This window comes from Mustela lutreola, chromosome 15 (assembly GCF_030435805.1).
Source record: "Mustela lutreola isolate mMusLut2 chromosome 15, mMusLut2.pri, whole genome shotgun sequence".
In the NCBI taxonomy this organism is placed as follows: domain Eukaryota; kingdom Metazoa; phylum Chordata; class Mammalia; order Carnivora; family Mustelidae; genus Mustela; species Mustela lutreola.
Window position 1 is genome coordinate 17,884,793 of NC_081304.1, and position 12,445 is coordinate 17,897,237.

A 12,445-nucleotide genomic window follows, 5' to 3' on the forward strand; every position below is an offset into this window, starting at 1 on the left:
GAGAAGAGGCAGGGGGCTGCTGAGGAGGCCAGGGTGGTGGAGGAGCTGAGGGGCTGGGTGAAACCAGTCTCCCCTTTTGGAGGCTGGAAAAGGGAGCTACCACCCAGGGACTGCTTGTATTGGTCAGAATGAAGACATGAAGTGGGATGGATGCCCACTTTCTTAGGGCCCTCATTTCTCCCTTGTCTAAAAGCAGGGACAACCGGAGTGATCAGAGGAAAATGGAGGACACCCCTCCCCCCCCAGGAAAAAAGCAGCCTTGTCTGGCCTGGAGCTCGGTGAGGAAGGGGCAGAGGCAAGATGGCATGCCTAGAAGATCCCGCCCCTCCTGGAGGAAGACGGGGTCAGGGAACAGCCAGGATCCAGAAAAGGGAAGGGGTAGCGGCTGTTAGTTACTCGGGATCTCACCGGGCACCCCGACAGGCACATGACCCTCAGGTCTCCTGAATGGGTGGTCTGGGAGGGCTGAATGCAGAATGGCCCCCTCCCCATCTTCCTTTTGCCTTCTACGCTTCTTCCCTCTCAGCGTCTTCCTGGTCCCTTTTTGCTCCCCACTCTATACGCCCCTCAATTGCTCTTTGTCCCCAGCAGACTGGGGAACCGTCCACCCCGGCCTCCACCCCCTGCGTGCGGTGGCCCCTAGAGCCTTCCTCTCGATTTTCTTGATTTTCTTTAAAACCAACACTCGAGGCCTCTCCTCTCCGTCTCCCTCGGCGCTCTCTAGCTCTCTCTGTGGCCCTCTCTTCCATTCGGTCTTTGGCCCCTACTCTCCCCTTCCCTGTAGGAAACTCTACAGTTTCTCAGACTCTAGCATCCTCCCCATTTCCGAATCTCAGTCTCTAGCTCCCTGAGCCTCCCGGCTCCTCTACCGGCTCCGGCCTTCTTCCCGCGGCCCCGCCCCCCTCGGTGGGCAGAGCCCTACCACCAGCGGCCCAATTAGGTGCCGGCCCCTCCCACAGCCCCACCCCTCGCGGGCGCCGAGCCGCGCGAAGCTGGTGGGGCGGGGCGGGGCGGAGGGGGCGGTGGCTCGAGAGCTAGGAGGCGGGAGGAGCCGGGCAGGACGCGGCCGCCGCGGCTCTCAGTCCGGCCGCGCAGCGGGAGGGAGGCGCGAGGCAGGAGCCGGCGGCTGGGCTCGGCGGCGCATCCAGCGCAGCGCGGCGCTCCGGGCCCGGCCCCATGCCCGCAGCCCCGCCGGACCGCCCTTGAGCGCGGGCGCCCTGCCCGCGCCCCCCGCCCGCCGGCACCATTGCCCCGACGGCGCGGCCGGGCGGCCCGGCGCTCCCCAGGCTCCGCGCCGGCCGGAAAACGCTGCTGGCGGCCGCTGCGGGCGTGGTGATGCTGCTGGTGCTGGTAGTGCTCATCCCCGTGCTGGTGAGCTCGGGCGGCCCGGACGGCCACTATGAGATGCTGGGCACCTGCCGCATGGTATGCGACCCCTACCCCGCGCGGGGCCCCGGCGCCGGCGCGCGGCCCGACGGCGGCGACGCCCTGAGCGAGCAGAGCGGCGCGCCCCCGCCTTCCACGCTGGTGCAGGGCCCCCAGGGGAAGCCGGGCCGCACAGGCAAGCCGGGCCCCCCCGGGCCCCCTGGGGACCCAGGTCCTCCGGGTCCTGTGGGGCCACCAGGGGAGAAGGGTGAGCCGGGCAAGACCGGCCCTCCCGGGTTGCCGGGTGCAGGAGGCAGTGGCGCCATCAGCACGGCCACCTACACCACGGTGCCACGCGTGGCCTTTTACGCTGGCCTCAAGAACCCTCACGAGGGTTACGAGGTGCTCAAGTTCGACGACGTGGTCACCAACCTAGGCAACAACTACGACGCGACCAGCGGCAAGTTTACGTGCAACATTCCCGGCACCTACTTTTTCACCTACCACGTCCTCATGCGCGGCGGCGACGGCACCAGTATGTGGGCGGACCTCTGCAAGAACGGCCAGGTGGGCCCGGCGGGGGCATGGGGCTGGCCTGGGGGCAGGGCACCCAGGGAGCCCGGGACGTATGGGTACCAGCGGGCACAGGTGGAGACCCTACAGCGGCCCCGCTTAGGCATCACATGCGGGAATGGTGGACCGGTTGGCACTAACTCCTCGGCTCCTGGGCACTGGCTGCAAGGCAGACGCTGCTGGGCACCCGCGCGCAGCATGGAAATGCGGGAGATAAAACCAAATAACGAGGGCGCAGCTCTCCCAGGGGCGCGGACTGGTGCTTGGGGGCTTGGCCCTTGGGATGCGCTATCTGGGAGCTGGGACTGTGGTTGATACCAGCGGGCGATTAGGGGAGGGCAAAGATGGGCTCTGAGGAAAGGCAGCCTCTGGCGCCCGCGGGCGTCCAGGCGCACCGCTAGGCGCGCAAGCCGAGAAAGCAAGACGTTTTGGTCACAGAGGCAAAGGGAGCCAGGGGCGCAAAGCCTTAGCTGCAATACAGCCTCTGACCCTGAGGGGACCCCTGGGCCAATCGACACCCTTGCAAAACCCGGGGACATCCCAGTGGCTGCCCGCTGCGTTAGAGGGGCAGGCGTAAGAAAGCAGCCTGGGGGGAAAAGTTTTTCCTCCTGAGGCAGGGCAAAGAGGTGGAAACTCCCCCTCCCTGGATCATGCAGCTGCAGCTCCTGACTCCAAGAGTGTCTGGGGATCCTCTTCGTCCCCTATCCCCATCTCAGAGACTCAAGCCTGCACTCAGATCGGGGAACTGGGGAGGTAGTGCATGGCGCTCTCAGAAACTGCTGCCTCCCCCGCCTCCAGGACCAACCTCGACCTAACCCTGCCCCAGGGTGACAATTTTGCCCAGCTGCCTTCCCTTTTGATACACCCTCCCTTTCCAGAGCTCCTAGACCATAGTGGCCTAGGGCACTCCCCGCTCATGGGGATGGGTTGGGGTGGGAGGGTGAGGCAGAGCATTCCTGTGGAAGAAGGAGACTAGCAAGGGTCTGGAGTAAAGCTAGGAGGTGGGAGTTGGGAAGGAATCTCCCACGCCTGGGACCCAAGACCCTGTTGGAACCCTTCCCACTGCAGTATTACCCTGAGGCAGAGCCTGGCTTGGGGGTGGGGGAAAGGACAGGCATGGGAGTAAGCACAACGATTACAAGGCACCTGTAAGTCTACCCCCTCTTCTTTTTCTCCTGCCTGCCTCTTTGCCTACTCTCTCGTCCCTGGCTCTCTCCTGTGTCCGCCAGTCCTATCTGCCTCTCTGGGGTTTCTGGCTTCTTTCCCTGGGCTTCACACCCCTCTTTATTCCTTGAGTGTCTCTCTCCCACTTGTGTCTGTCAGGCTTCCTGCATCTCTCCTCTTTGTCCTTGGTTCCTGACCCAATGGGAGGCCTCAGTGTCCAGTGAGGGCTCACTCAGCAGACAGCCCCATGATTCCCCTTATTAATCACCTATAAGGGATGCAGCAATGTCACCTTCATCAATGGAATGTCTTCCTTTCCCAAAGAAAGTTTGGGCTGGCCCCGAGCTGAGGTTTCAGGGGACTGAGGGCCCATTTTGCCTGGAGAGGGAGCTGGTCACCAGACCCCCAGTGGGCCCTAGACCTTGCGCGACCTGGGAAGGTTGCAGCAGGGCCCTAGAGATGAGGCAAGAGGTGGCCCTGCAGGTGATGTGTCCTTGGACAGGGGCACTTGCTTTAGTCACTGGGAGGTGAAACTGTCTCAAAGGCTCTCCTTTCCCTGTCAGTAGGGGCAAGGCATTCGCAGAGCCTCACAAGGAGGTACTCATGGGAGATGGGACCCCAGGCTAGTAGGAAAAAGCAGGTGGCTTTTTCCTACTAGTTTTTAACGGTTTCACAGACCCAGCATTTTAACAGTTACTCAAACCATCCCCTCCACACACAAAAAAGGGGGTCTACACCCCCTTTCCCCTACATCCTTTGTGACTTGTCTTTCCAGATAGCTCAAGAGACTCATTCAATCTCTCGAGTCATCCCCCATATTCATTTTGAACCCTACTGGGTGCCAGGTTCAGAGCTAGGTAGCCAGGGGGCAGCTCCACCTGCCCTCTGGGACCTCGCGGTCTGTGCAGGGGGCATAGTGGCAACCACACGACAACACACCCCAGCAATTAGTGTGTTAAAGGAGGACTGGGAGCCCAGCTGGCAACTCCTGTCCCCAAACATGTTAGCTGGAGGGAATGATTCAGTGGACCCTGCCCCAACTCAGACCAACCTGGTCAAGGGAGAAGACGGCAAACCCGGGGCAGTCCCCAAGATAAGGAGACATGTCTAGAGAGAAAATAAGAAGATCAAGTGTAGGAAAAGTCCACCTTAGAGGTAGAAGAGGACATTCAAGTGAGCAGAGAAAGAAGCACGGCCCTGGGCAATGGATGGGAACAGAACAGAGGGGCTTCTGCCTCAATTGACTTCAAGACCAGAGGCAATGCTGGGCTCTGTGCTTTTCCTTTCTGGCTCCCCGCCTGCAGAAAAGCTTCCAGAATTTCCTCAAGGAAGCTGAGCTGAAATTGTTCCCTGGCAAGACAGGGGGAGGGGACACTACCTTCCTGCCTGGTACAAGGCCCCCCGCCTCCCTCATCCTTGCCACCAGTCCCTCTCCCTAAGGGGAGCCTGAGTCACCACTGCACAGCCTGATAGCACCAAGCCCTGGTCATTAGGACATGGGATTTGAGGAGCCCCAGGAAGGGGCTCTAAGTTGGGGGTTACCTGAGTGAGGTAAGCTCCCCGCAGCTGCCTCAAGGGTCCCCGGTTCAGATGGGTCAGGGAAGATAGGAAACTAATAAACTGGGCTGGGAGAGTGGACTGTGTGGGAATGGGCCAGGGCCCATGGCCAGGGTGCAAACCGTCCAGGGCAGGGGCTTTGGGAAGGTGTGTGTATTACAAATGGGGAAGGGCTCAGACAGAGCCTGGGGGGCGTAGGGTATGAGTTGAAGACTCCCGTGGAAAGGCCTCACTGGAGCCCAACAGTGGGAGAGGGGCTCCTGCTGTCCTTTTCTAGCCTTGAATACCTTTCACGGTGCAGACCTCTGTGCCTAGCACAGTAGGGACCCTGTCAGTGCGTGGCAGCACATGTCCCCAGCGAGCCCGGTGGGCTGCCTGTGGGAGCCCTTCCTGCACCTCTGACACCGCAGCATGACCCGGGGGCAGGGGCATGCTTTCTGGGTTCTCCCCCTCCTCCTGCCAGGGCCCTGGTCAGACCACTGCCTCAGTTTCCCTTCGGAAAGCACTCACAGAGGTAATTCTACAGCACCCCCTCGCGACAAGTCCCAGACTTGCTTTCCTGCTTCCATGGCAACCTCCAGTCCCCAAATTTCCCCTTGGCCCCCAGGAGGAGTTGGATGCCTCCACCGTTTCCAGTCGCAGGCAGAGAATCAGGACCCCTGGGTTCTGTTCCTGGATCCCCCACCGTCTAAGGATGGAGGGGCATAAATTCTCCCTGCCTCCATGGATAATTAGGATAATCACAGCAACAATCATGGTGATGAATAAATAATAAACATAAGCGTAACTGTTCTGATGCCTGTCACATCACCAGGAGAACCCTGATGACAGATGACTCTATTCTGATAGATTTGGCTATTAAGAAGCACATTGTTTTAATGAGTTAAGGCTAAATTAATCTGGGTAATAAAAATAATTGTTATTAGTAGTAATTTATTAGCAAAGATAATGAAATGCATGTGTAATAATAAATACTATGAGGATTAGGGCCCAGGGAACAATACAGAAGTTGGCTGCTTGCTTTGAGCACTTGCCTAGTAGCACAAAAGCCCCATCAAGATTAAAATTTTGTTCTTCACCACCAAAGGCTTTTATAAAGGTTGCAGTGGTGAGGTGGGATCTTCTTATCCATTTTCTAAACAGAAAAACTGAACTTCTAGACAGACAGCGCCTTCCCCTTGTTTGATTTTCTCTCCCTTTGGCTGAATTGCGAGCTTTCCTAGCTGAGTGCCCCCCAAACAGTGCCTTCCCTGAGAGAAGGGAAGGGGCTGGAAGGATCTGGACTTTAAATGGCAGACCGCATGCAAATGCATGGAGTCCTCCTGTTGCGGACATATTGCTGAGTCAGCAACTGTGGCCCAGCGGACCTGGCAATTCTGCCGCCCGCCCAGGAAGGAGATGGGGCCCTTCCTCTTATTTGCCTGTGGCCAGGCCAGACTCTCAGCCCTTGGGGGAGAGCTGCCTTCACGGTAGGGGCAGGGTGGAGAGGGGCTGTTGAGGAGCCGGGCTGAGGGAACCCCTCAACACAAGCCTGCACCTTGGAGATGGCCCCTCTCTTCCTGTTCTCCACCCAGGATATCCTGGAGAGGCCCCAGATCCTATGGCTCAGGCCTTGGGTTGCCTCAGTTGTGGAAGAGGCATGCCTTGAGGGAATTTGCCCACCGCCACCGCCCACCCTCGATATCTTATGATTATAGTTAGAGCCCCCAAGAGTGACAGCAGGCTTCACACCCAAAGGCTGGGGCTCTCTTGTTCACTGTCCTGCCTGTCCCTCCCTCCCCTACCAAAACAAGGACAGCAAGGATATCAGATCAGACTGAGGGTCACAGAAAGATGTAAAACCTGGATGTCTCTTCTTCCCACCTACTTCCTTTCTACCACCCTGGGGTGAGAGATAAGAGGAGCCAGAAGTCCTCTGTCGGTGGAGTGGTGGTGGTGGTAATAGTCTAGGGCTATGTAGCAATAGCTCTTTGGAGACCAGGATGCAGGCTCAAACTGAGCCTTGGGAGGGGAAGTAATTACCAGGACTTCCCTCTCACTGCTCCACTGTGAAAGACTCCAGAATGAACTACCGACGCGAGTTGAAAGATTGGGTTCTGGTGCTAGGGTGGTTGCTTAGTAGCAGCCTAGCGTTTGTCTAGCCACCTGGCTTTTGGGGCCAAGGAGCACCCTTGTGTCCATCCACTGATGCAAGCACAGGTGGGTATGGCTGAAAAGTAAGGCATTATTGCTACAGTTAAAGCAGAAAGGAAGGAATGATAAGGAGAGAAGGGGTGGTCCTCCATCAGCTAGTATTCCAGAGAATTCCTCTTTGCAAGGAAGGTGGTCCAGGCTGGGACATCCTGGAGGCATTGTTGAGGGCCTCAGCAGGCCAGAGGGAAAGACCTAGAGGCATTAAGGAGGCCAACTCCACCTCGATTCCTAATTCAGATCCAGATGACACCAGCCCTAGAAATCCTGGGCTCCTCTAGAACCCGGTACCAAAACACGCAGTTAGCATTGGAGGGGGAGGTGGGGGTGATGGGAAAGAAGCCGGCTGAGAGCTGAAGGCGGGGCTTTGAGGGCCTCCAAGATCCGCTGCCCCCACCCTCCCGTGGCTGCTGTACCTCTGACAGTCCCCCTCCCTCCACGACCCTACTTCTCTCCCTCCTCCCCCCTACCCTCTCACACACACCACCCCTAACCGCCCCCCCGCAGGTGCGGGCCAGCGCCATAGCCCAGGACGCAGACCAGAACTACGACTACGCCAGCAACAGCGTGATCCTGCACCTGGACGCGGGCGACGAGGTCTTCATCAAGCTGGACGGAGGCAAAGCGCACGGCGGCAACAGCAACAAATACAGCACATTCTCGGGCTTCATCATCTACTCCGACTGAGCTCCCCGCGCCCCTCTCGGTCCCGTGTCCGTCCGCCCACACCCCTGCCCGGGACTCCCCTCCCGGCTGGCTGAGGACCACCCAACCCCTCTCTGCCCAGCCCTGGCTGCGGGCCCATCCCGGCTATGACGCCCCCCGGCCCGCCCTCACCACCGCCCCGGCCGAAGGCTAGGCTCTCCTGCGGGCTCGCCGCAGAGCCGGGTCCAGAGCGCGCCCCGTCCCGGTCCGCCGGAGGCGGTGTCTACAGCCCTCGCCCCGGCTCGCGCTGTACATTTGTACTATAGGACTGTTTATGGCCCACCCTGCTCGCCAGCCGGCCCCAGAGTGGGGACAGGTCTCCGCGGGGACCCTTCCCGTGCTCCGATGAGCTGCCCTCCGGCTCCGGGGTGGCGCCTCCTGGGAGAGGGGTGGGTTGGGGCCGGATTGCGTCCCAGCACCTGCTAAAGCCCCAGCCCGGCTGCGCCCCGTCTGACCAAAGCTCTAATAAAAACAATTCCACCCCGCTGGCTTTGCGTCTGTGCCCTGGAGAGGAGTTGCAGGAGGGGACCACAAACCCTGCCCTCTTCCAGAAAGGAAAGGGGTCTGATGGAAGTTTCCCATGGATCTGGGGGCAGCCAGGTGCTAGAATCTGAGCTGCTCCAGCCTGGGTAGCAGAAATGGGAAGCAGCCCAGTTCCATCATCACCTTCCATGGCAGAAAAGTTCCATTTGTTTGTCCTTGAAAGCGCCATCAGCAAGGTCTCAACTGGGACACCCCGGTTCTCGGTCCGGTACCACTGTCTGTGATCTTGGGCAAGTCCCTCCTCTTTCAGTTCTGGGTTAGTGACAGCAATGACAGGAACACACTTTGCACCCAAAACTGGTTGACTTTGGCCCAAGCGCTTCACCTCTGGGCCTCAGTTTTCTCATAAAATTTAAGTGACAAGACTCACCTTGCGTGACTGAGGAGGATTCGAGAGGTATCATGTCTGTGTCCAATAAATGCAGCTTTTATTATTTCTACGTCACTGAAAGCTCGCACAGCACTTCCAGTAATGGCGTCTCACTCAACCATCCCGAGAGCCCTGAGAGGCTGGGTGAGTAGATTTTGTTCTTCTTCCAGGGAGGTCAAATATCTTGCTTCATGTGACATAGTCACTAAGTTCTGTGACTGCACTCAAATCCCAGAAGCCCGGCTCCAGACAACACACCGAGTTCTCCTTGTCCTGCCCCAGCCGACCTCCCCTCCTATAACTGGGACCCACAACAGTTGGCATTAGGACATTGCTAAATAATAATAACTGATACTCAGGGACACCTGGGGGACATAGTCGGTTAAGCACCGGACTCTTGGTTTCAGCTCAGGTCATGATATCAGGGTCCTGGGATCGAGCCCCACATTGAGCCCTGGGCATGGAGGCTGCTTGGGATTCTCTTCTCCCCCTCCCCTTGCTTCTCCCTCCCCCACTCTGACTCATGCGCGTGCTCTCTCACTCAAATAAATGAATAACTCTTAAAAAAAAAAAAAAAAAAAAGGAGGAGCTAAGATTTAGAGAGTACCCAGTCTGTGTGAGGTACCACACGACAACCTTATGGATACTATCTCATAGATGTGTAGGTGGGAGGGGGGTGGGCTGGCAGGAAATGCTCCCATGTCCAATGACATGGGCACTGTTATCTTACCCATTTCAGATCGGGAAACTGACAGAGGTTAATAACTTGCCAGGGTCACAGAGCTAGGAAAAGGCCAATGTCAGTATTTGAACCAAAGGCCTTGCTCTTCGTCGGGATGCCATACTTCATAAAGGTTTGGGATACTTAAAGCAGAATTGGAGAAGAATGGCTTTGAGGCAGCTCTGTCCCTGCTGGGCCCAGCCCTTCCACTCCCACCCCCGCCCTACAGAAGCTTGGTGTACTTACAGGCATCTGTGCTGGGCAGCAATCCTGGGGTGAGCCTCTTGGAGAGTCCCAAGGCTCTATATTGAGGAAAAGTCCCATCTGGCCTCCCCTCCCCCAGCCGGCTCAGCTGGAGAGACAGGAAGGAGGGGTGGCCTCCTTCCCAGTGAGGCCCCATGTATGGACCCTTGTCATGGCTGGCAGTCTTGAATGACTTTCTTTATTCTGCCTTCTCTCCCCTACTTCCCCCTACTGCCAGCTGTGGCCATTTAATAAAATTAGCTTAATGCTTGTTCCTTCCCTGTGGGGTCTGGAGATTGAAATCCGCGGGTCCCCACAAACCCAATAAAACCCCTGGCAGGTCTGGCTGGAATGAGAGTCTCCTCAGGAAAAGTGATTAGATTAGAAGGCGCTTCCCCCTGCCCCCAGTGCCACCCACAGCCCCCTGTGATTCTTTAATGGCCACATTGGCCTGGAATCACACAGCCACATGCCTGGGAGGGCTCCCCACCCCTCCCCAGAGACAACAAGGACTGGTCTGGGACCTCTGCTACAGTAAAAAGCGTGTTAATCATTTCTGTAGGGAGTGCATGGCTGGCTTGTTTGCTTTGATTTCTGGTGACCAGAAGATCCTCATGTCATTTTGAGAGATGGGCCTCATATCTCCATTTTGCAGATGAGAAAATCACAGTCTGATGAAAATCTGTGACTTGCCCATGGTCATGCAGCAAGTGTGTGGCATAACAAGGACTGGACGGAAGCCAAGTGCTTCTTTTCCTTTGCAGGGCACCTGGAATACCCAAAGTCACTCAGGCAACATCTCAACCACAGGGGAACCATTAGGAAAGTGTCTCCCCCATCAGACAGGGCATCCCCAAGGGCAAAGTCTGTTTTGTTTTGTTTCCTCTCAGACTTGAGATACCCGAGGACAAGGACTGTGTCTTCACCATCAGAAATGAGAAGCTTCCTGAAGGCAAGATCTCTGTGTCCTCCATCAGACTGGGGGTCCTTAAAGACAGTGTTTTTGAACAAGTAGAGTGTAAGGTGTGTATCTTCACTAAGACCAGGATTGGGGGGGGGGGGTTTCTAGATGTAGAGATTGTGGCTTTCCTCTCAGTGGCTCTGAGGGTAGATACTGCTTTTCCTATTAAACGAGGGCATTCTAAATCAGCCCCTGGGACTGGGGGTTCCCTGAAGGACAAACTCTGTCTCTTTATCTAGCTAGGGGGGTCTCTGAGAGCTGTGTCTCCCCTCAGACTGGGGGCTCCCTGAAAGCAGGGCCTGTGTCTCTCCCCCTTCTTAGTCAAGGGCTTTCTGGCACAAGATCATTCCAGGAGGGCAGGGCTGGCTAGGTGGTAGAAAGGAGGCTGCCCAGGCAGAATGGCGGTCCCACTCTGGAGGAAGGAAGAAAGCTCCCCAGACTGCCTCCCCTTTAGAAAGATGTGTGATTAATTAATGAATAATGTCCCTGCCAGGGGGTGCGAGGATGGAGGTGGGCCTGGAGCTCACCCACACAAGGAACGGTAGGCCATCCTGTGCCCAGCGAGCTGCTAGCCCTAGGGGCTGGGGCTGCCCTGCTTTCTGGGGTCATGGGCACCAGAGGGGACAGCAGGAGCCCACCGCTGGGGACCGTCCTAATTGGATGACTTTGCAGGACGGCAAGGCAGGTGCGCTCAGCTCGCCGCATCAGCTTGCTACAAACACATCTGCCATGGCGAGGTCTGGGGGTTAATTGCCTCCCGCCTCACTCCTGGTAACCGATATTCCATTTACTGCTCAGAGGGGGAGCTGCCCGGAGAATCAATCCCGGACAAGCATCCAGGAGACAGGGGAGCTACGGAGGCATGGGAGCTGTTTCCCCGGAGGATCTCTGAATGCCAGAGGAGGAGGCAGGAGGCAAGGGCCCAGAGAAGACAGCCGATTGCTCCAGGCTCCCGGGGCCTCACCTGCGTTCTCGCGACACTCACAGGATCCCAAGGGCCAGCAGAAAATCCCAGGGGTCCAAAGGCCGCACTATCCCAGCTAGCCGTGCTATTTCCCCTGCCCTGGTTCCTTCAGCATTTATTTATCTGAGTGCCCCCATAAGCTGTAGCAGGTTAGATGCTGTTAATAAGATTATTTTCACAAGCAATGAAGGTATATTTGAAAAGCGGAACTGGAGGTGTGAGCTCCCCGCTCCCTTCCAAGTAACAAACCTTAAAATCCTACAAATGAGGTGATAATAAAGTGGAAGTGAAGAGTCTGCACATGTGGGGAACTGGGAGGGGGAGCAGGGTTCCTGAGAGGTGGCAGCTGGGGGCTGGAGGGGAAAAGGGGGGAACTACCTGCTTTCAACGTGCTCCCCATTTGTCCCATCCACTGAGAATCAAAACCACCGAATGGGTGACTCCTTATTCCACAGCCGGGAAAACGGAGACCCCGAGAGGGAGCAAGGATTGCTCAGGTTGGTTCAGAGACAGCAGAAAACAGTAGACATGGAGCAAGTGGAGACAGAAGAAGTGGGTTCAAGTCCTGGCCAGGCTCGGTGTTTCTGGAAAAGACATGTGACCTCTGTGAGCCCCGGTTTCCTCATCTATATAACGGGGCCAGTCAAAATATCTACTTGAAGGATCGTTGTGAGATAGTGCCTTAAGAACCTGTTTTCCTAAGTTATAAAGCAAAATGCAAATGCATTACTAGCATGACCACCCAAGTCCCCTGAGTCCTGTGATTTAAACATCTTTTGGTGGCACTTCAATGCCTGGGATGGTGATGATGATCATAGAAGAAGATGAAGGTGTTCGCCCACCCCGGTAACCCCAAAGCGAATGTGGGGCCCTAGGGAAAGGGTCTGCTGGGGGTACCCAAGATGTGGAGCTAAGTGTTGAGAAAAGGCGTGCTGAGTTATCCTGTGTCCCACGTGGACTCTCCCCCACCTCCCCCAACCCCCACCTTCTGTTCTATGGCCTCCGTTTGGGGATGAGAACACAGGGATATCTCGAGGCCGTGGTCCGCCTGTCTCTACTTGCTCTGCTTGTTCCAACATTACTGAACAT

At 57.0% G+C, this 12,445-nt stretch overlaps 1 protein-coding gene across 1 annotated transcript; it reads left to right on the forward strand.

Annotated features, from left to right (window-relative positions):
- Positions 1-1,087: 1,087 nt before the first annotated feature.
- On the forward strand, positions 1,088-8,040 carry C1QL1 (complement C1q like 1). The gene is made up of 2 exons (XM_059149629.1): positions 1,088-1,932; positions 7,357-8,040. Exons 1-2 carry the CDS (start codon positions 1,336-1,338, stop codon positions 7,534-7,536), a joined length of 777 nt encoding a protein of 258 aa, XP_059005612.1. The 5' UTR covers positions 1,088-1,335; the 3' UTR covers positions 7,537-8,040.
- Positions 8,041-12,445: the final 4,405 nt, after the last annotated feature.